We start from the raw sequence: 23,159 nt of genomic DNA on the forward strand, positions 1-23,159 counted from the left end.
GTCATTCTGACAAGCTAAGGGTCCCGACAGGAGGGGACTCACGGGCACATCCTCGAAGCGGATGGCGGTGACGTTGTTGTTGGGGCAGCTCTGCCAGGCGTTGTTGAGGCGGAAGGCGAGCGCGCTCGTGTGCCGCCCGTCCAGCGCCGCGAACTTGCGGAACGTGCAGTTCTGGACGTTGATGGGCCCGTCGTAGAACTGGATCCCTCGGATGGGGAAATCCCTGGAATGCATTCAGAGAGACTTGGTCATGGCACGTTAGCATCAGGAGATGTGTTCTAGACACGCACAGTCCCACAGAACTTCCAATTCTTGCAGGCCGTAGGATGACTCCTAAGTTCCTGCTTTGGAAGAGAGGGGATTTCCCTTCTTTTCAGCTCTCTTATCCTTGCAAGTTCAGCTCAAGTTCTCTCGTGTTGAACAGATCATCTTTATTTAGCCTGCACTTCTCCAGGGAAGGAAGTAACAGCAATGCCAAAGGACTGAGCTAAAGATGAATAAATTCATGTTTGCCATCAGAAATGAGTTCTGCAGCACTGAAACCTGAAACTCAGCAGAGCTGTGCAGACTCCTTGGGCTGAGTAATGGTGGGGCTAAAAGAAGTCCCACCACATCTTTCAAAGGGATTTGGAAAGAAGCATTGCAAATCAACTGCAATAAAAGAAACGTTTTTGAAAACAAGGAAAGGTCCTACAATCTATAGAGCTAAGAAGAGTTAACGGGGCAGATTAATTAATCTTTACCAGCCTTTTCTGATATCAGCTGCAAGGTAAAGAAGACAGCATTTTCATACCAATTAAATGAACCAGATGCTTAAGATCTTTAAGAGATAAGACATTTCAAATTTCACTTATGATAAATAAATTTGATCCCTTCCTCATATGATCCCTTAGAGAATTCCTGCCTGCTCCAGTGCATTTGCTCTGAGTTTCTGCATACAACATCCAAGATGAGATATGTCCACATATGTGTAAAGGATATTAGGAGAGTCATAGCAGAATGGATTTTCATTATTGGAATAGTTTATAATAAGTCTCCAGCATCACTGCTGACAGCAAAATTGAGGCCTGCAATATGGCAGAAAAGCATCAGTTGAGCTGTTTGCTCACTGTGCTCAGTAACAGCACTGAGCACACACATGAGCACATGCAAGCCTAGGAAGGGGCTTCTATGAACCTTCCTGGCAGCTGATGGAGCTCAGCTCACTGCTCAGCACTGCTGATCACACGTCCAGAGGTGCCCTGCTAGCACAGAGTACTCTTGCTGTCCTCTCAAATCCCCTTGCAAAGGAAGGAAAGAGGAGCTTGATCTGTCTTGGCAGCCTGCAAGGATGTACCTGCCAGCAGCAGCTGCACAGTGAGGACCCTGGGATTGGGAAACATGAAATTAAATCCTTTCTGTGTAATGGTTATTAAACTGAGCAGCGCTGGGGAAACCACACTGGGCTGGATTTGTGAGGGAGTGCTTTGATGTGCTGAGCGGAACTTACGGGCCGATGGGCAGGGTCCTGCCCCGGTGATCCAGGCCCCCAGGCCCCCAGATCTCATTTTCCATGGTCTCCGTGCCCAGGTTTCCACTCTCACCCACAAACAGGCTGTTCTTGATCTCCTGCTTGGAGCCGTCGTCGTGAGGGAAGGTGCCACCGCTGGGAAGAAAGGGCTGGAAGTGAAAGGGCTGATGACAGCCAGCCCCAGCCCTGTGCCCTGCCACACATCCCTGTCAACCATCCCTGTCACCCATTGCTGCCACCCAGCCCTGCCACACATCCCTGCCATACATCCCTGCCTGCTGCCACACAACCCTGCCACGCAGCCCTGTGCCCAGCCCTGTGCCCAGCCCTGCCACCCTTACCTCGCCAAGGTCAGCCCAATGCCATTGTCAGCAAACCTGCCAAGAGAAGAGAGATCCTTCAGAAGAGATTTGCGGTCACTTTGGTTTGTCATGTCAAACTACAACAGGTAAACTGGTGGGGAATAACAGGGATTAATTACTGTACAGTGCTCAGGGGGACTTGGGTTTTTCCAGACTTGTTCCCATTCCAGTTTTAGATGTTTCTCTCTTGGCACATCCTGCAGAATTTGCAGATCACGTGAAGCAGCAGACACACACCTGACTGCTCCAGCTGGGGTTAAGATGGTGATTACTAGCCATGGTTTACTTGCCTGATAAAACTTTATCCCCTTGTCTAATGAGCACACGCTTTTCTCTGGTAGATAAAACAATCATGCTTATCTCCAACTCCAACCAGCTTTTATTATTTAATGGTGCTTTGCCTTACACACTATGTTCCCCTCTCTTCATGTTTCACAAACTGCTTCCATAAAAGAGCTTTGCAAGGTGATAAAAAAAGAGCAGCTTGGCTTCTCTTTGCTCAACAGGAATACAGAGATCAGAGCTTCCTTATTAAAAATAATAACAAAAAAATTAGAGTATCTTTCTATTTTGCTGAAATTTCAGCATAAGATAAATCACAGATGTTGGTCCTTGACTGCTGCTCAGAGAAATGCCACTATGACCTGATAGTTCAAGTCAGTCTTGATGGTGTCTTCACACCAGCATCACCTCCCACGTCTGTCACTGATGCTGGCAGTGGCTGGGAGCAGATCCCCTCACTGTGCTGCTGTCTGTAGGTGGCAGCCCTTCCCACCCTATGGCCTCCTTGCTTCCCTGCAGGCCACATTAACCAGTTATCTGGCCCTGTTAATGAGACACATAAATTGGATTCTAGCCATAGAAAAGGAAATGGCTCTGGCTATAAAGACAATTACAGTTTGATGGCTGCTTCCTCCAATTCACACATGTTCAGAGATTTGCTGCTGGAAACTCATAAAGCTTGGTGTTTTAGCACCCTGGCAAAGGATATTCAGCAATGCAAATGTCCCAGTGACCTGAGTGGGATCTGTGAGGACAACACTTGCTGGCTCTGGAGCTGGTGGATTCTTGTGGCTCATAAGAAACACAAACTGCACTGCTCAATATGACATTTGTGAGTGTTCTGCTACAGCCCCATTCTCACCAGGTCTCTGCTGCCAGCTTATCCCACTGGCTGCTTTAGGAGGTTTGGGTCACTCCAAGGTAAGGCAGCTCTGTCTGGGAATTGGACACCAGATATCAGCGTGGCAGCCATTCCCACCAGGGTTATCACAATACCCCTCCTAAAGGGGCTTTTTCCTTCTTCTCCTCTTTGCTAGGATTGATATCAGGAGCCTGGCTCAGAAACAGAAACTGCAGCAGATCATCTGTTTTCAAGTGCAAAACAAATATCAGCTCTGGCCAGGGCAGGAAATGGCCTTCAAAGAGCACAACACACACTTGCCCAGACTCTCCCTTGCTGCTGGGATGCATAGTTTTATGTCTGCTCCATCAGTACCTGCTTATTCAGCATTACACTGAACCACATAAAACTGATCTGTGACCAGCCTGAGCCAGGAAAGGTGGTGCATTTCACTGTTTTCTTTTCAAAGCACTTCATCTTTAATATTTTTAAAAAATTAGGTTTTATTTTTAGTTATTTACGTCTGTATTGTGACGATTTATTGCTGGTCAGCATCACAAAGAGAAACAACCTGAGGCATCCTCAGCTCAGACAAAGCAGGTTTTGTTTGTGTAAAATAATGCCTGTGGTGGCTTAACATTTCATCTTCATTTCAATCCTGGCCATATGAAAGGTGCAAAGCGATATAAATAGTCTGAACCACAGCTATGCTCGCCATAAACACCAGGCTGAACTCTGAGAGTTGAAATAAGGCAAAACTCACTGGCAGTTGTCCAGCCACACATCTCCACCTCGCAGCCAGGCCCCATGATCCTGATTCTTGTAGGCAATAAAGCCCTCAATTATTGCAGGTTCCCTGGGCTTCAGAGGATCAGCATCCTTGTGGGGGCTGTACCTGCAAGCAGAGGGAGAGAGGAAAGGTTGGTTGGAGAGGGAAGGTGGCCTTGCTGCCTGAACATCTGCTTTATGGTAACTCAGGAACAGCTTAGGGACCACTCTCCATCCACGTAGCGTGTCTGCTCAAGCTGTGGTGGCCAGGCCCAGCTGCCAAGGGAAGGAAGGTCCAGGCAAGGCAGTTGTAAAGACCTGCTCCAAGTTTCCTTTCACCATTCCGGTGTTGTATTGCTGATATATTGCTGAAAGCATGGAAAGTTTATTATTGCTCCCAAAAGTTCCAGATATATTTATTTTTAATCTCTTACAGCTATCCTTTAGCATGTTCCTGTTATTTAGATAAATATCCTTTTGTTTTCCCTTTTGAGCATTCTTATCTCCTAACTCTGGCTATACTGTGGCCATGAGTACCACTGCCAAATTTTTCTTGCTGTGGAAAGGAATTTGAAAATCTTGGAGAGGGGCTGAGAGTATGTCCTTCACTACTCCCACTACACAGGACACACGTACAAGATTTAGTGACCCTGAAGTTCTCAGTATGATGAAATATTGGCCTGATTTGGTGAAAAAAAGCAGAAAGAAGCAGAAACTGCAGCAATGTGTGCCCTCAGCTGCTCCCTGACAGCCACTGCTTGGGCCACAGGATCTGAGCAAGGTGATGCTGAGCTTGGCTGTCATTTCCCCTGTCCTGAGGCTTCTTTCTGCTGTTGGAGGAGCATCCTCCATCACACTGCACAGCTTAGAAAACCTGACAGATGAGTATCCAACTCAGTGCCAGTAAAGGATGGTCCAGAGATTAAAATTCATTCCTCACCATGGAAAGCGAGGCCAAGCTGTCAAATTGCTAACAGATATTCAATAGCACTTTGCTTTGCTTAATAAGCCATCATATCAATCTAAAACTGAGCATCAGGCTGATAGGGTTCCAATAAATGAATATTGCTTTGGCAGCTTCATCACTGTGAATTTACTTTCAGAGACAGATTTAGTATCAGCTCTTATGAATTCCCCAGGCATTGTTAAGTACACATATTTTGAGATGGATTCCAATTTCATTCACATCCATGATAACTACAGGGTCCAGAATTTGACTTGGACATTTAATACTGTTACTGAATGCAGAATAATCTCTCCAATTCTGTCACTGTCCAGCCTAGCTCACAGTTTGCTCCAGCCAGCCCAACTTCAGTCATTTATTCAGTTCAGTCTTGTCACGTGAAAGGTGGAAAATGGAATAAATAATCTGAGCTGCAGTTTGTGCTGCTGGGTAATCCCCGAGCACAACCATGAGTGCATTATGAATTGTTTGCCTTCCAAGGGCCATTCCTGCCCTTGTATGGCAGGGGAGAAATTGCCTTTTCTAACCACTAACTGTGCCTGTGGCAGCAGGCAGCTCCCCAAGGCATGTGTTCAGCTGCTTGGAAAAGCAGCATCAGGCTCCCAAGAGCAGGCTGCTCTTAAATTATTTTTTTAGCAGCTACTTTTACCATTGAATTAATCACTTCAATTAACTGAGCATTTAAATAATGTAAATAACATTTCCTTTTGAACATCTTTTAGCATCAGCTGCTAGCCAGGGTGATGTGGATAACTGATATCTGAGCTCCTGGCTGAGCTCTCCTGGGAAGGAAGATGGATCCCACCCCAGTAATGCTTACTACAGTAGTCTGGGTAACCCACACCCCAGAGATGAGAAGGAGATAGAGTTGTCATTCTCTCCTGTTGAGCAGAGGCTTTCAGCAGGTTTCTATTCCTTACATGGTTTCTCCTGTCAAGAAATGCAGTTGTGGGGGAATGTAAGTTAGGGTGCAACTGGAGGCAATTGGTCTGTAAGGAAAGAAACTATGAAATTTGAGAATATTTAGTCCTTTTACATGTCTGGGGGTTGGTAACTAGGAGCCAGACTTAACCTCTGATGAGATATAAGGATGCAAGTGCAGCCCTTTCATCAGCCTCCTCTGGGGCCAGCTCTGGGGAGAGAGTGGGTTCTCAGAAGCCACCAGACCACACTAGGTCTGCTGATATGATCCAGTCTACAGAGAGGTTTCCATTATTTCTAAATTACTCCATTAGACCACAGAGAGGCTGTGCACAGCAGCAGAAATGGAGAATAGCTCTGTGTATTTAATTGTGATTGTTACTGCAGTGTCAGATTTGGAACTAGACTGAAATCTGAAATCAAAGCATGGCATAAGCACTCCCTGTTCAAGCAGGTTCTAAAAGAATGAACAAAATTAATAGCATTCCCAAGGAATAGTCGAATTTCTTATTCCTAAGAAACTCTTGCAGCAACTCCTGCCCAGAGGGACTGTTGACCAGGCAGTGAATTTTCTTCCTTATCTAAAAAATTCAAAAATCAATGGAACACCCTACAGCAGATGTGATATCCAAGCCAGCTCAGCTCAGAGCTAAAGAACGAGGATGAAACCAGAAGGGTGTGGGTGTTGAGGGTCCCTTATAAAGGAGAATGGAGAGATGAAGTCAGAAATGGCAAGGTGTACCTAAGTGAAGACCTTTCCTCAAAAAGAGCCACCCCAAAGGCATTGCAATGATTCTTGTGAGCTTTCCAGGGGCAAATTCATAGCTTTCAGTCAGTGTTTTAGAGAAGTCTTTTCCAAATCAAGCTATGCAAAACAATTTACCTCCCAGAAATCAGTGTCAGGATAGGTCTTTTGTCCTTGGCAGAGGCTGGGGTGGTTTTAACGCCATTATCGATGATCATTCCAGCCTGAAGGAGAACAAAAATGCAATTATCACAGTATATTTATAAATTTTATAGCTCTTTCCATCTCCAGACTCTACCTCCAATTGTTCTAAGCCAAAGTCACCCACATGGTGGTAAGAACAGCTTCTGTTAATAGCACGTGAAAGAGAGGGCTGCCAGGACTATCCAGACTTGCATATACCCCCCAAAATTGCTGCAAATTTCCAAAGCTGCACTTTTCTCATAATTGCATGTATTCCCACACACCTAAACTTCAGCTTCAGTCTAAAGCCCTCAGTAACACAACATGGCACGCTAAGGAGCAAATCAGCAGAGATAGCGATTAGACACAGCAGCCGTGTTTATCCCTCCAGAATCTGTTCAGGTAATTGCCAGCATTGGCAGCTGAGGTGCATCATTAGACAGGCTGCCAGCAGATGCTCCTGGAGGCAGTATTTCAGGAGCACGGAGGCAGGGAAGCAGCCTGAGCAGAGGGGAGAGCGGCTCTGGATGCCCAAGCGCCAAGCGAAGCAGGTGCCGGCTGGCCGCGAGTGCTCCCGCGAGCTGCCTTATCTGAGCCACAAACGAGCAGAGCTCCAAGGGAAACAGAAGGCACAGGCACTAATAGCTTGTGTAGCTGGAGGGAGGGATGGGGTTTGTTTTGAGGGCAGCATTCCCATTCCCATTGCTGCAGACTCACCCGGTAGTTGGAGTGCGCGCGGTTGTTGGAGAATTTCCCCATGGGCATGTGCTCTGAGTAGCCAGGGGAGTACATGCCTGCCGAGGGGCCTGTGGGCACGTGGTGCAGCACAAACCAAAAGCCTGTTTCCTGAGAGAGAGAAGGGACAGCTGAGACTTTGCTGACAAGAACATACACCCAGGGATTTCAGGACAAACCACAGCCATTGATCCATGTAACGCTCTATGGAAGAGTTTAACGCACACGAAGAATTTAACGCACATGAAGAGTTTAACACACACGAACTTGCTCTTACATTGTAACCCATGTAAGAGTTTAACACACATGAAGAGTTTAACGCACATGAAGATGTAAGAACATTGTATCCCATGTAAGAGTTTAACGCACATGAACATCGATATTCACCCTTCTGATCTTCAGGGTGCCTCAGGTTAAGTTTTGGCATCAATACTGGAGCATAAGTGAGACTTTCCAAACTTAAAAATCGAATAGTTTTTGTTTAGTTGCCTAAAAATTTAACAAGGAGTACTAATACAGGTACCCAAGATTTGAAAGCTTTGGAAAGACCACACCTCTCTGTTTTCTTGTTTTTATGTCTTCTCAGAACAATAAGGGCTCCTGATGTGACCAAAAATGTCTGTGGAATTGGCATTAGGGCTGCCTGAAATTTCAGAGCACCATTACTGTACTGCAATCAACAATATAATTGCCAAAGGCTTCTCTGAGACTCCACAGTCACATTTATTTAATTTATTCAGGCTGCACACTGTGGAATTTTGTTAAATCCAGCTCTAGAAACAGCAAGTGACAAGAAGTTTGGAGGAAAAGTAAAACCATTCTTTTTATTGGTGGCACCAGCCACATTAATGTGTGTCTCAATCAAGCAAATTTAAAATGTCTGTGTCACAAAAGCAGGTTTTATTCCAGTGAGAGCCTCCCTCAGCCTTGCAGGACTGTCACTGGCCTAGGCTGTTACCAAATAAGAAACTTGTGCACTCACTTCAGATCCAGCAGCTGCACAGTTTATAAGGTTGTTGTGTGGGTTGGCTATCCAGAAGGTCGATACAGCACTGCAGGTCAGAAAAACAAAGAATGACATGAAAATGACACTTTGAGCACACACCAGAGTCACCCATAAACTCCCCCAGTGCAGACAGGGCTGATACCTCCCCAGATAAGGAGCCCTGCCCAGGGGCAAGAGGAATGTGTTTTTTCCTTCTCTTCTCATATCTCATGTCCTCTGTGGTTTGACAGAGAACATGGCCTTATCTTTTAAAACACCACATATTAAATGAGGAATTTCAACTGCAATTCCAAGCCTGCTATGAAGCTGTCAGATGTCAATCATGGTTTATGATAAGGTAAATATGTTGTTGCACAAGTCACAGAAAAGAACTTTGCCCCCACATAAGCCCTTGGGTTCATTAGAGACTCGTTTAATCAAGGAACCCAATGAATTGCCCACTAAGGGCTTTCCAAGTGTACCCCCCATCTGACTGTTCCAAGAGCTGCTGGGATTGATTAACTTTATTTGCTCCCACCCTCCTGCACATTTCTTTTGGGACAAAAGCATTCCATTTTTCTAATGCACATAAAAGACTCTCAACTGAAAGATTCCCATCAAGGAGGACAGATCAATCCATCCATCACTGTCCATGCTGTGACATAGAGAATTTGTTAACCAACAGGCAGGGAAACATCCAGCACTTACAGCCAGCAGATTGGCCCCTAGATCTGCTGGGTGAGATTTGCCCTTCTGCAGGATATAAACCTGTGGAACCCCTATGTTTATTTTAATCTTGCCTGAAGGATAGGGGCTTTAGGCCAACTGATTTTGCTGATGCATTTCCGTTTGACTGACTTTATGATGAAAACAGCAACATTTTTCTATTTTGGGCGTGGGACTGGCCTGGAAATAAACAAATTTGGATTATTTATAGACCACCTCCGGCTGTGTAGGCAAGGGCAAGGACAGTGTATTTCCACAGCGACCTGCCTTTCAGCCTAATCTGTTCTTCAGAGCCACATGGATTGGGCAGGTTACAGAGTCATTTGGCACAATCCTTTGTTTGAATTCCTAGCAGCAGCTCCCTGCCTGCCTCTCCCAAGCTGATGGAGCCACAGCTGGTGCTCATCCCGTCTCTGCACTGGGATTAGTGTTGGTGTACTCATGCACTTCCAGGCTGGATGAGCCCAGTGCAAAACAAGCTGAGCTGTTTTTTCTGACCAGATCTTGAATTCTTTCATAAAGGAAGACAGGGCAGATCAAAGTACCATAACACCTTTCCATTAGAAAGCACTCATTCATGCAACAGTCTTCAAAATTACAAAAAAAATATGTCCCTATGACTATTAAACAAATTATCAGTGGAAAATGAGCATATTGGCTAATTAACCCTTATTTTAAGAATAGGGACACTAGGTGTATTTTATAAACAAACACAGATGTGAAAAAGAGCATTGCATGAATTCTTCTCTCTCCCTTGCCAAACTAAAAGTCAAAAATGTCTCTGTTTGAACAAAACCTCAGCTGTTCTGAGGACAAAATGGGTGATACTGAAATATTTTCAACATCAGCTGCTATTTGAGATGAGCACAAATGTCAGAACGTGGCCCACTCTGAACTCAGCAACTTTTTGCTGAGCCATCAGCAAAATTATGGTTCAAGACTCTACAAAGCACAAGGCAGGGCTTGCACACTTTGAAAGAAAGATTTACAATATTTTAGGTGGGAACCATCTCAATGGACTTTATAAAGAAAAAGTTAAAAGTACACCTTAGGTCTGTAGGCATCTGAATAGCATAAGGATAAAGACCCCAAGGAAAACGCTCTCCCAAATTTGGGGCAAACAGCCCAGATCTCTACAGATATCTACATAATCCCATACACAGAATGCTGTCTGTTATGGCTAAGTCCTGCAAGGAGAGGGAGATGGAGGAGATGGAGATGGAGATGGAGATGGAGATGGAGATGGAGATGGAGATGGAGATGGAGATGGAGAGAAGAGAAGAGAAGAGAAGAGAAGAGAAGAGAAGAGAAGAGAAGAGAAGAGAAGAGAAGAGAAGAGAAGAGAAGAGAAGAGAAGAGAAGAGAAGAGAAGAGAAGAGAAGAGAAGAGAAGAGAAGAGAAGAGAAGAGAAGAGAAGAGGCTCTCACTCACCTGCAGTCCTGCCTGGGCTTAGGGATGTAGCCCGGGTAGGCTCCCTCAGTGATCAGCTTGCACATCCTGCTGTCGCGGTCGGAGGGGAGCAGAGTGCTGGGCTTCACCAGCAGCCCCAGGCAGTGCTCAAATGTATTGCGCTCCTCTGGTCCATCCTCCGTAAAGAAACAATGGCCCAGAGCATCATAACCCACCACATCCTTCACCTGCATGAACAAAACAAGGGTCAGTGTTGAGATTTTATGCTCAGCCACTGCACAATTAGAACAAACAGTGTGATGGCACATAGGAGCCTCAGTTCCCTTTTGAACTCAGGATCTAGAACCAAAACCAAAAGCAAGATTCCTCTCAGACCCTTCAGGGCTTATAGTCAAAGCAATAACTCTAACACTTAATTAGAATTTGTCATCACCTAGGAAATGCTCATTCCATTCCTTTGTTTGCCTGAGAAATCAGAGACTGTCTTAGCATGAAGCTGGAAAAAACACAGGGTGGGGGATGAGGAGAGGAATTAGATGTTCAAATCACATCTGGGCTCATTCATCTTCATGTGGAGTTACATGGGCAGCTACATAAAATGCAGCTCAAAAATGCAGCTGAGATGAAAAATATTTTTCCAGGCTATCAGAGAGGCAGAAATTTGTTTTCCAGACAGGCTGGCTTGCTTTATGTTTAATGTGATCTTTTTCTTCAAGCTGTTGACAGAAGCTTTGCTTGACCCTGAGACAAATCAGCTGGTGTTAATCAGTGCTGCTCTGGTTTTGGTTTGGATGCTGGTAACATCAGGACACTGCTGGTTGGACAGAACAACAGCCCTCACACTACTGGAATATCTGAGAGCAGGAATGTGAGTCTGAAGCATAAGGATGGGACAAGATGGGAAGCAGCACATCAGTTGTCAGTGGATATATCTGGAATATAGAAAATTAATGTCAGGTCTCCATTGACCAGGGCAAGGTCTGGATCTCCTGGGCTCTTTCCTTGCTGTTCCCATCAGCCACCACTCATCAATCACCTTGGACTCAGGAAACCTCCCCAGCAAAGGTTAATCTGCCACAGAAGTGTTCCTCTAAATGCTTCTGATGAAACAGTAATTGTCAGGGGACAAGGGACAGTATTAACCATGATAGAAGCCCTGTTCATCATGGTGTCACTTGGAGAGACCAAGTGCATGGGCATCCAAGTGCTTGAATTGCTTTTGTAAACAGGCTTGAGACTTCTTTGTCACCTTCACACCTCATTCCTGGGGCAAGGAGCACCAATTTCAAATAAAATCCCAGTATTAGTGTTGAAATTATTACAAATATGTTTTCACATGAGAACAAACACTTTGCTTGCCAAATCTATTACTGGCTTACAACCACACAGACTTCTATTATGTAGCATCCATGCTCCAGTGTAAATACTCTAATCTCTGAGCACAAGTCATCACAGTCAAATAAACTCTGCTAAAATGACCTGCAAAATGGTACATTCCATTAAGCTACCTCACTGAAATTCACTGTTAACTTCCCATTCTAATAAATTATATCTTTTGCAAGGTTTAGTCTTCTTCATTTAGGTGTAAAACATATATACTAAATGGTACCCCCTCAGAAGAATGAACTATCCCAGCCTTGTTATGATAAAGGTTTACAGGACAGAACTTTTCAAGAGAGTAAGCATCATTCTGAAGAAGGTTTCCAACATGTAGAGGAAGTCTTTTAACCACAGAGATCTCAGAATTCCATAGAAACTGCCACCAAATCCTATCAGCTTTCTCTCACAGGACAGCAATACCAAAAAGACACATAAGCAATTGTGTTTGGACATTTAGATGATGGAAGCAGTTTCCCTAGAGAAATGTTTGCCACTTCAGCCATTTATCTTTCCAGCTGGCACAACACTGCACCAGGACAGGGACAGGGAAACCTGCAGTGCCCAGACTCAGCTGGGGCCAAGCAGGGATGCTATCCCAGGGAATCACCTCTCCCAGGGCAGTGAGAGAGAACAGAGCAGGGTGAGACAGAGCTGGGCACTGGCAGAGAGGCTCAGAGCCAGCAAATGCCTGTTGTTCTCCTAACTCATCCCTGAAAGTCCACAGAACAAGAGGGAGTTAGAGCCAGGGATCTGGTCCCTTAGGCATTTGTCACCTTCTCTTTGATTAATTATTTCCCCACAGGCCATCACTCAGTCACCTCTGATTTGTTTCATGCACAAGCCCACTGCTGAAATGCTTGCATAGCAAACAAGATGCTTGTTCCAAAATTACTCTTCTAATGTATTTAATTTTTTCTCTGATTAAAACCTTGCTAATAGTCCATAATCTTACATTAACCATGAGCAATTTAGAGCCAGATAATGCCCTTCCTGGCAAAACAATTGCTGTGAAGCATAGCTGGATTAGTAAAAGCAACACCACTGAAGCTGTTAGATAGCACAACCTCTTATTCCATGCAGTACAGGTCTCCCCTGGATCCTGCCAGACTTTACTGACCCCCATTTAATTTCCTTCCCCAGTGGCTGCTTCTACTTTAGCTTGCACACAGGGATCCAATGGAGAATGGGAATCAGAGCAAAGTTCCATCCCTGGGATTGCAGTGGTGTAACTAGGTGGTTTTTTAGCCAATATATTGCAGAAAACATTGGGTAACTATTGCATATTAAAACAATAATTATGGTGAGAAACTAATTTCTACAGACAAGGACTCTCTGTGCCTCTCAGCTAATATGAATTTACAGGCAAGTGCAACCCATCAATGAGGAGAGCTAATGTTGAGACAGAGACTTCTAACAGACTGTGCAGACCCACAGAAAAATACCTGTCATCAGAAATAACTGGATACTCTTTTCTCCTAGACTTTTCAGAATCTATGAGTATCTCTGAAGTGATGTGAGAAAAGTAACAGCAAAGCAAGCAGGAGAAATTGTATGTAAATTACCTGCCTGCTTTAATGACAGTATAAAACAACTGATGCCCCTCTCCCATTTATTAAAAACATTTTCACAGGGGCTCTACAACACTCATGCAAGAAGCAGCTCTGAAATCAACAGCTCAATGTTAAGGACATCATTCAGTGCTGTGCTATGCTGAGGTTTAATAATCCAGCTAGAATTTTTATGGCTATTCCCAAAGTGTGCACATCATAAAGGCAAATTGTCCCTCAGCAGAGGGCACTTTGGATCTACCTGATGTCAGAGGGAATGGATGATACCTGGGGAAAGACAGAGCTCATCTCTGTTTGCATGAGTGGTGCTCCTGCATGTAGAAACAGCTGGTGCTGCCCAAGTAAAAAGACAATAGGCAGCTGGGAAATGTGTACAATTACTACTGTAGTCATCAGAAACCCTTGTAGGTGTCTTTGAATATATCTGGTGCAGAAGGAAGGAAATGAGAGTCAGAAAGCAGATGAGGAGATTGTGGTAGGATCACCTGATGGATCAAGGCATGGAGCTGCTGACTGCAGATGTGTATCGGAGCCATGGAACAACACCTAAGTGATGCAACATTTGGAGCACATTTTCTGTGATGTAACTGAACAAACTTGATCAGATTGCTTTAATTCACTGAGGCTTTCTTTTCAGCCATCAGCAATAATGATGAGGTTAAAAAAACCCAAAACAAGTAAAGCTAAAGCTTCATATTCACACATTTTGAGAAACTAAAATCAAGAAGGATTATATTGACTAAATACTGTCCTAAATTACAAGATTTCTCTTGGGTGCCTTGTCACAGAGGCAAAGTATGATCATTTAGGGAATGGTGGTTGTTCAATAACAGCAACAGAATCAGGTCACTTTCATCAGTTCTATCAGCCTGTCTGAATTTCACTTTGCCACCTCAGCTGGAAAAGCCTGAGCACATAGACTCCTATACCACAGATCCCCCATGGCACAGTTGTTGCCCAGAGAAAGCACAAGGGACAAAACTATTTCCAAATTCTCTGCATGAACCCATCCCTCTGACTGACAAGAAAAATGCCAGGCTCTGGGTATTTGGTTTGGCACAAACCAACTCTGCACATTCATTGTGTACCAAACCCCTCTACTGGCAGCTTCAGACTGGGCAAATGCCACATGACCCTAAGTGACTTATATAATTTATACAGTAAAATGTCTCTCCATTTCAGAAGCATGTTCATGGTAAGTTTTCAAGATCACATTATAAACTTAGAAGGACAGAGGTCAAACCCAAAACCTCAGATTCATAAATAGCAGATAAAAGCTGGTCTGCTTCTGGAACTGCAATTTAAGTGCCCTTTGTTCAACTTCTGTGCATTTTAATTATCCTGAGACTCTCCCTTCAAGTGTTGGCACTTCTAGAGGTATGAACTCCTAATGTACAGTCACCATCCAGGTTGCAACTGCCAATTACGTTTCCACTAAAATTCTGTTATATATAGCAGCAGGGCTCTTGACAGTACAAGTTCTCCTCTTCAAGGCTTGGATATACTTTTTTCTTTCGGAATACACTGCCATTTCTCACTCTCACTAAATTGGTGAGAGTCCTTTGCCCAGAGAAATCCTGCACCTTTAAGATTTGCTTCTTGAGGATCATCCACTCCCCCTGGACTCTTCTGCCCTTCAGGACCTGCCTGTCAACTCTGTCAACCAGGTTCCCAAACAGGCCAAACTCTGCCCTCTGGAAATCCAGGGCAGCAGTTCTGCTGACCCCCCTCCTTACTTCTCCAAGAATAGAAAACTTCTGCAATTTTGTGATCACCATGCCCAAGACAGCCTCTAACCATCACATCACCCACAAGTCCCTTTCTGTTCACAAACAACAGGTCCAGCATGCTTACCCCAAAAACAAAGCCACCCCTAGATCTGGGGAGAATCTGAACATGTTCTTGACATTTATGCTGTGCTGTGTCTTGTCTAGTATCCATCAGTCATTCTAGAGATTTATCCTAAAGGATTTCTTGTTATGGAGTGCAACTCCAGCAAATCACAGCTCTGTGAGTGCTTAATGCTATGACTGGCATTACAAGCCCAAACCTCTGTTACAGGAAAGATGAGGCACACACTTAAAGCTTCTGATTATCCTCTTTAAATAGCAAACTCCGTGTCTGCAGAAAGATGCAACCACTCATTAGGGATGGGCTGGTCTGCAGTGCCCAGACAAATGCTCTGCCCACTCTGAGTCACACACAGCCTGCAGTGCCACACTGGCAGCTTGGGATACTCCTTGTGTATGCAGGGTGGGAAGAGCCAGGCTTTGGCTTTAACAATAAAACACATCATTCTGCAATAATTAAGCTGCATTCATGCTATGAGGAAGTTTTTTTCCCTGCTGTCTTCATCTCTAAGGCAGACACTGGAACTTCTTACCAGTAAACCATTGGATCCATGGACTGTGACACAGCGGGAGAAGGTGTGGTGGATGGAGGTGTCCTTCACATAGGTTGGAGGGTTGTAGCCTCCTTTCTCATCCACATCTCCAGCCATATGGAAATGAATGGGGTAATGCCCCATTGTCTGCTGCCCCATGTACTTCAGTTCCAGACCTTCAATGTGGGTAGCCTTAAAATCAAGACCAATCTGGAGAACAAAAGAACAGCAGTCAAGAAACACAAAAAATCTGTTGAGGGCAAAGAGAGGGAACACAGGCATAGAAAGGGCTGCATTGTATCTGCTGAAGGATTTACTGTGTGGAGGGGAGTGTGGGGCTGCAGGGTGAGGGAGAGAGGGCAGGGTGGCTAAGGAGACCAGAGCTGCTCTTTGATTTCCCCACTGCTGACTCAGACACATTTAATTGTAGAAGGAAAGCAATTTATATTTATCATTTTCCATGTGTTTTAGCCAGCTGGGTTCAAATCAAACTTCTTGGGCTAAGTGCCACAAAAATCTAGGGAAAACTGGGATTGGGATGTGGAGAATTCATGTCAGGTGTATTGATCATCAGCCTCAATGTCTGCAGGGGCATGACATGCACTTCGAAGCTGAAGGACAGGCAGCAGCCAGAGGGTGGATCTGCTGTACTGTGGGGAGAGCTTGTTTGCTCAATGGCTGATGGGGAATTTTTCCCTTCCTGTGTCTCGCCTCCCTTGCTATGTGAAGGCGTGGCTGAAAGGAGGAAAGGACAAAGCCAAGGGCTCCAGGCTCACCTTGATGTGTCCGCCGAAGGTGTCGAAGTCAAAGAAGGAGCAGAGCTTGCTGCTGTACTCGTAGCACTGCTGCTCCATCTCTCCCATCACCAGCACGTTGCGGCTCAGCAGCCCCACCTCCGCCCGCATGTCCACGCCGTCCACCACCTCGCCCATGTGCAGGTACGTGGCCTTCCCTAAAGGAACCAGATCCACTCTCAGGTTACTCTGCCTCTGCTGCTGCCTTCCCTGGGCTTCCTGTGGTGGGGCTCATGAAAGGAGCAACCCAGTCAGCACAAAGTGCTGGCTGACACCTCAGAGGAGGAAAGGCTGGAGCACAGGTCACACCCAAGGTCTTGGTGGGATGTTTGCAATGGAGGAAGTGGGATTTTTGGTCTTGGGTTACTTCATTTGTCCAGGGGGTTAAACCAACAGTCTCTTAGACAAAACACATTTCCTACCTTGAAAAGGAACTGTGGATTACAAGTGGCTGTGTGTGAACATCAAGTGCAAAAAAGCCCTGATGATGCAGCTGTGGAAAGTGTAAATCACCAAGGTAAGCACAACATTTCCCATAGTGAGACACGGGGAGCTGCTCAAACCCCACAGTACTGCTCTTGGGCAGGCATCAGCCAGATCCTGCTAACACCATGGCTGTTGATGCCAGCAAGGAGCAGAGTGGGCAGAAAGCCCTGTAGGAATTGTGACAATCACAGCCCCGCACCAAGTTTGTGGGCTGTAAAACCTCAGACTCCCTGGCCTCCCAAACCTCTCCATTTTAGATCTACCCTCACATCTCCAACTTGCTCCCAAGGCTTCCTCCTGCCCTAGTGCAGGCAGAGTCAATGGGACCTTCCATCTACCCCAAGCCACACCTTTCTTTGCCAAGCAAAGCTGTTAATAACATCTTCCACACACACCCTCCTCCACAGAGGGGTTAAAAGCACAGAAAACTTTCCCTGGCCTGACCAAAAAGGGGGGAAGTCCAAGCAGTGGGGATGTCTAGAAAGCAAAGTATCTCTTTGCTGTAATTTCATTCAAAAATATTCCTACTACCTCCTTCCTTCCGCAGGTTTTTGCAGAGAAAAGTCAGCTGGGAAAAGGTTCACCTTACTGACTCCATTCTGTATTATTCCAGTAAAAATAAGTAATAAACTCTTTAAGTAAACACTGAACTTTGAGGAATGCTACACTTGCATGTATTTAATTTCCATTGAATCGTTCAAATCCTTAATTAGAAACAAATGGCAAGCCTGAAGCCTGGCTATCCCTGCACAGCACTTTATGCTTCAGCAGAAGTGCCAAGTCAAGGGGAGGATTTTGAACACTGAACCAATATTATTTTTAACCAAAATATGATGCTATGAATGTATGAAAAAGATAAGCAAACACCATTCACTCCCTCCTCGTCTGGAAGCAGGAGTAATTTGATGGCAATACTGGGGTTTGGGAAGGGTGAGTGCTCCACCCTGCTCTCCCACTGCTGCCTTGTGGGACTGGGTTCACACCACAATGTGCCTTCTGCCTGTGCACCTCTGCCTTCAAAACCATCTCATCTTGTGAAAAACACTCTCTGTTAACTAGGGCAGTGATGGTGGCCAAAGAGCTGCCTGCTCATCTCAGAAATGAAGGGCTGCAAGGGACCCTGGATTTGCACCTCTCCCACTTTTTCAATTGTCTCCCTAGAAAATCCTGGACTTCCCCATGCCCATGTTGTTGCCCTGCAGCCAGTGAGCCTCATCAGGTGTGTGGCCAAAACCAGACTCAACCCACCCAAAAACCAGCAGCTCTGCTTCCTTTATCCATATACATGAAAAAAGCCACTGCAGTGAGTGCCCTCCACATGAGGATACCCCATGCTGGAGCTTTGAGTGAATCTGCAAAGGAGCACAGCCTTCTCCTTATGGAACCTTTTTTAAGCTGTTATTTTTCAGTTTTCCCCAGAGCTGACCCCTCCTTGATTTACTGAAATGCAGGAAGGATTTTAGATAATCATAAGAACATACAATTTGAAGCCACATCTCCAGGATTTGTGGCAGTGAAATTAGATAGGCAGTTTTGTTATTCCTGTGCTGAGCTCTAGAATAATAAATGTCATGCTTGCATGTATTTAATTTAATTTAACACCAGTCCAGACATGCAAAACAGGGTAAGCACTGACAGGAATGTTAAATACAGACTAACCAGTTTCTAAATATAACTTCTTGGGTGCATGTTTTTCACTCCATGCTTTTGCTGATTTGACATGTTTGGAGATAAAAGGAGAGACGGAAAGCAATCCCCTTACAGAGTAAAAGCAGATTTTGAATAATAGCTCCTTTAATAGAGTTCTGAAAAACAAACCACTTCTCAAGGCAGACAGAAATTCAAGCTCCCGTCAGAAACAGGGTTGAAAAGAGACAGAGGCTGGCATGGGAGCCCTTGTGTGTTGTAAATGAGTGCTGGGAACCAGCACTACAACACTGGGCACTTCCCATGGGACCTGGAGCACTGTGAGGGGCATTTACACACATGTGGCACTGCCTGGGGCATGTCTGGTGGTGGGCAGGGAGAAAACCCACAGAAGAGTCTGCTTGCTCTGTGGAGGGTTTAGGGAGCTCACACCATCTCACTCTGCACAGCCACAAGTTTGGAGTCTGGCTGCTGCTCCCAGCTGGCACATGGGGCCTTCCCAGAGAGCAGCCAGGAGATCTGAGACCCTGAGCACTGACCACGGGCAAACCCCAGCCAGGGGTTTGCAAACGGGCACTGAAGTGGTTTGATGCTAAAAAGGCAACCCTGTGCTTTGAAAGCGGGAGGGATGTGTTGCTGCTTCAGCATCAAAGGCAGCGCTGTGATTTCCCAACCACCACCAAGCCCTGAGGCCACTGATTCACCTTCTCCTGCTTTGGGTGAGGGTTTGCTGCATCCCTCATGGACAGAGACTGCCCTGCCAGCCTTGTGCCATGCTGTAATCTAAACCAAGCACAGCCTTGCAGTGGCACAGATCAGAGACTGCCCTGCCAGCCTTGTGCCATGCTGTAATCTAAACCAAACACAGCCTTGCAGTGGCACAGATCAGAGACTGCCCTGCCAGCCTTGTGCCATGCTGTAATCTAAACCAAACACAGCCTTGCAGTGGCACAGATCAGAGACTGCCCTGCCAGCCTTGTGCCATGCTGTAATCTAAACCAAACACAGCCTTGCAGTGGCACAGATCACATCTCCCCACCACAGAGCCACAGGAAAAGCAGCTTGGCTGTGCTGCTGCATGTGTCAGAGCAGTGCCTCCAGTCAGCACAACACCAATTCACAGGGAAAACTTCCTTCATACATGGGCTTGCCTGGTGGAAGTCTTGATTCAGCAAAATATGAGCACATTCCTGTGCTCATTACTCAAGGCAGTGGCTATTGAAGTCAGTTGTTGGTAAGGATAAGGTAATTATTAAAAGGAAATGTACATTAAAATAAACATAAGATGATCCACTCAGCAAGGGCATGCTTATGTACACAAAGCAATTCAAAGCAAATGGTACAAAGGAAAACTTGCCACATGTGAAGCCAGCCATAAAACCTGGGTCTTTGGCCTTATCAAACCTGGGAAGGGTGGGATTTTGAAACTATTTCAACTGCTGCAAATGTGGAAGAGTGCTCAGATCTGGTGGGTTAGATCTCTCAGAAAACCCTCCCAGGTACACTCATGCATTCCTAAATCCCTCGGCTCTAAATGGCCCAAACTGCTAAATCTGCCTTTGAGAAGTGAAACCAGCACTTGAAGGTCTGGATTTGGTGAAGATAAGTAAAGCTGGGATTCTCCTGGAGTATTTTTTTTTTTTCTCTGAAGTGTCTTTTCTTCTCCTTTGGGCTCTCTAGGGATAAGACCCAGTACCTCATGGTCTTTTGATGTTTCCTAATCAAGTTTTTAAGGCAAATTCCAAACACAATTTGTCTGCTCAACCCATAATCCAGTGACAGCGACTCCTTCAAGGCATCTTTAATGTCAGTTCAACTCATTGCAGATGCCAGCCCAGATCTGACAGATTTATCATTTTTGCCAAGCACTTGTCATCACTGGTGGTAATGCCCCTATGGCTTATATTTAATAACAAACAAATGTTCATGCTGGCATCTTTCAAATCCTCATTATTCTGAATTATCTTGCTGGGGTTTGCTGTTGCATCCCTAAGCCTGTAACTCAGCATGGTTTGGGTGAGCTGGCTGGCTCCTTGAGCCACACAGCACAAACTGATGTCCTAATCAACAAATATTCCTCCAATTAATAATTTTTACATGGAAAATTAAGTTTTCAGCAAATAGACATAACAGCAATCAGGCACAAATTCTACCCTTATGAACATCTATGTAAACCTGAATTAGATTCTGTCAGCTCAGCTCCCAGGCAATGCCCCAAGGTAGAAAGAGCTCTGAAAGACTGCTGGAAATTATAATTTCACAAGATTCCCTGCCCTGCCCTCAAGCACCAGGGTTGCCTTAAAAAAAGAGCCTTTGTCAAGTTCCAGCCAAAATGATGCCAACTTCTGAACAGAACACCCTAAATCTCTAAAAATATCTGAATTTTGATAGTGGAGTAAATTTTCCCATCCTTACAGCACCAGATGAATGCTGACACAGGCTGTGAATTTGTGAGACAACTACATATTTATACTTTTAATTCAAAGTTCTCTGTATGAACAAGATCACAGTAAACTCCTTATCTCTCTAATATTTGCAACCCAATAAGCAGGACTGAAGAGATGTGTGCTTGAATTCATAGGTTCCCCAGCATGTGGGATAATTGGAGTAATTATGCCAGGCACAAACAGTTTTTTCATCCTTTATCAAGAGCATATAGGAGCACAAAAGAGCACTTCATCATTTCTGTTCCATGGTGAAACTTATCAGCATTAGTAGAAACTTCATACAGAGCAACCAAGATGAAGATAAGACTTGTTTCCCAGAGAAACTAGACAAAATACTTGATCTTTCCTACTATCCAGTTCTATCATAACAACACAACCCTTCCTTCCTCCCTCCCTTTGCCCTGCACTGTTGTCCCTCCCCAAACCTTGTGAAGTTGGGAGATCAAACACTTTTAATCTGTTCCCACAGTGAAAATTATCTAGGCACAAAAAATGATGAGTTAAAAAAAAAAAAAAAAAAAAAGAGTTAAACAAAGAAAGCACATGGAGGGAAAAGCTCCCTTTAAGGGAGTGAGCATTTGGGAGCAGAACTGCAGCTCTGGGTCCTCATGCAAACCACACTTACCCATGGGAGACACAGTCTGTACATTAGGGCAGTTACTCCAGTGAAAAGTGCAAAAGATCAGAGCCTGTGTGCCCTCCCTCACTTTCTGCACTGAGATTTGCAGATGTCCATAGTTAAATAACTAAATCCTCCTAGAACCTGATGGCAACTGAGTATTAACTCCCTTAAGTTCTTTTGAAAAGCTCTAATCAATCCATTTCTAGGCAGTAAAGAAAGTCTGAGTTTCAGCAGGAAGTATCAAATATAAATAGGACATGAGCTAACTAATGAGTTTGACTTTTTTGGCACAATATGCTAAACCATGTCTATTAAAATACCATTAAATTATGAGAGCATAAATTATATTAAACCTTGGTATGCCAAGTGGCTGCCACACCAAACTGGCTGTCCACAAAGCAGAGGTTTTCTCCCTTTTTTTATAACAAAGAGACTCTTAAGTAGTTCAGATCTGACATTTACGTTTCATTTTAAAAATAAATAGAAAGGAGAAAAATAAAGATTAAAAGGGAAATAAATCATCACGGGTAGGAATGGTTTTATCATTTGTCTTTCGAAGGGCAAACTTTTGGAGTTCTCAGCTGCTAAACTAAACCTCTTAGGAAAATTAAGCCTTTTCACTTATTACAAATGACACCCCCTCTGAGATCCTGTGTACAAATGTACGTGTGGAAGGCTTTTCTCAGGAGGAGCAAAGCAATCTTGCCTACCTCCACAGCAAAAGGCAGGCAGACATTTATGATTAATGTTATTCTACACCCAATTACACCTGTGCTAAGAGCAGGGGCCATTAGTGATCCTTATTCTGGCTTATTACCTGCCATGGCACAGGGGACGAAGAGGCACCATGGCCAGGCACAGCAGCTCAGGGACCTCCTGGCCCCTAAGGCAGGGGACATCTCAGCCTTGCCAGCTTGTATTTCATCTAGACTGAACCTGGATTCAAGCAGATTGCTTTGTTTTCTAGTGTGAATGTGGTTTTGTTACAAGAAAGTTGGAAGTGATTTTTATAATTGGACTAAATTTTGCCTGGATTTATAAATCAGTGAAATCCCATTGACGTCAATGGAGTTGCCTGGATATAAGAGAGGAGAGACTTTGGCCCTGGTATTCATGTCATTTGTGGTAATAAAAGGAATGTCCTAATTCTCCTAAAGAGAAATTGGAGACCAAGAGCACAATTACTTTAACAAGTGTTTCCACTGCTTCTTTGCTTGAAATTCACATGAACTTTTTTGTTGTTTTTAACCCATTATTTGTTTCCTTAAACTAACCTAGCTGCCACTGTTGCAGAAGATGAATGCAACTACATGAATTCCACAGATCCCTCAGATTATGGGAAGCCCAGGACTCCTATACCATCCTTATTTTCACTGGCAATCTTTCAAGACCATCTTTAC

The 23,159-nt window shown here is 44.7% G+C and overlaps 1 protein-coding gene across 1 annotated transcript in view; it reads right to left on the bottom strand.

Moving 5' to 3' along the window:
- CEMIP (cell migration inducing hyaluronidase 1) overlaps positions 1–23,159 on the bottom strand; it is a 76,912-nt gene that overhangs the window by 11,673 nt on the left and 42,080 nt on the right. The window contains exons 13-22 of the mRNA XM_058811175.1: positions 16,540–16,715; positions 15,764–15,973; positions 10,454–10,659; positions 8,294–8,363; positions 7,294–7,422; positions 6,532–6,617; positions 3,759–3,890; positions 1,852–1,887; positions 1,490–1,645; positions 43–223 (exon numbers count right to left, since the gene is read on the bottom strand). Of these exons, the coding sequence (XP_058667158.1) occupies positions 43–223; positions 1,490–1,645; positions 1,852–1,887; positions 3,759–3,890; positions 6,532–6,617; positions 7,294–7,422; positions 8,294–8,363; positions 10,454–10,659; positions 15,764–15,973; positions 16,540–16,715 (1,382 nt within the window). The remainder of the gene's footprint in view (positions 1–42; positions 224–1,489; positions 1,646–1,851; positions 1,888–3,758; positions 3,891–6,531; positions 6,618–7,293; positions 7,423–8,293; positions 8,364–10,453; positions 10,660–15,763; positions 15,974–16,539; positions 16,716–23,159) is intronic.

Source organism: Ammospiza caudacuta, chromosome 10, assembly GCF_027887145.1.
Source record: "Ammospiza caudacuta isolate bAmmCau1 chromosome 10, bAmmCau1.pri, whole genome shotgun sequence".
Taxonomy (NCBI): Eukaryota; Metazoa; Chordata; class Aves; order Passeriformes; family Passerellidae; genus Ammospiza; species Ammospiza caudacuta.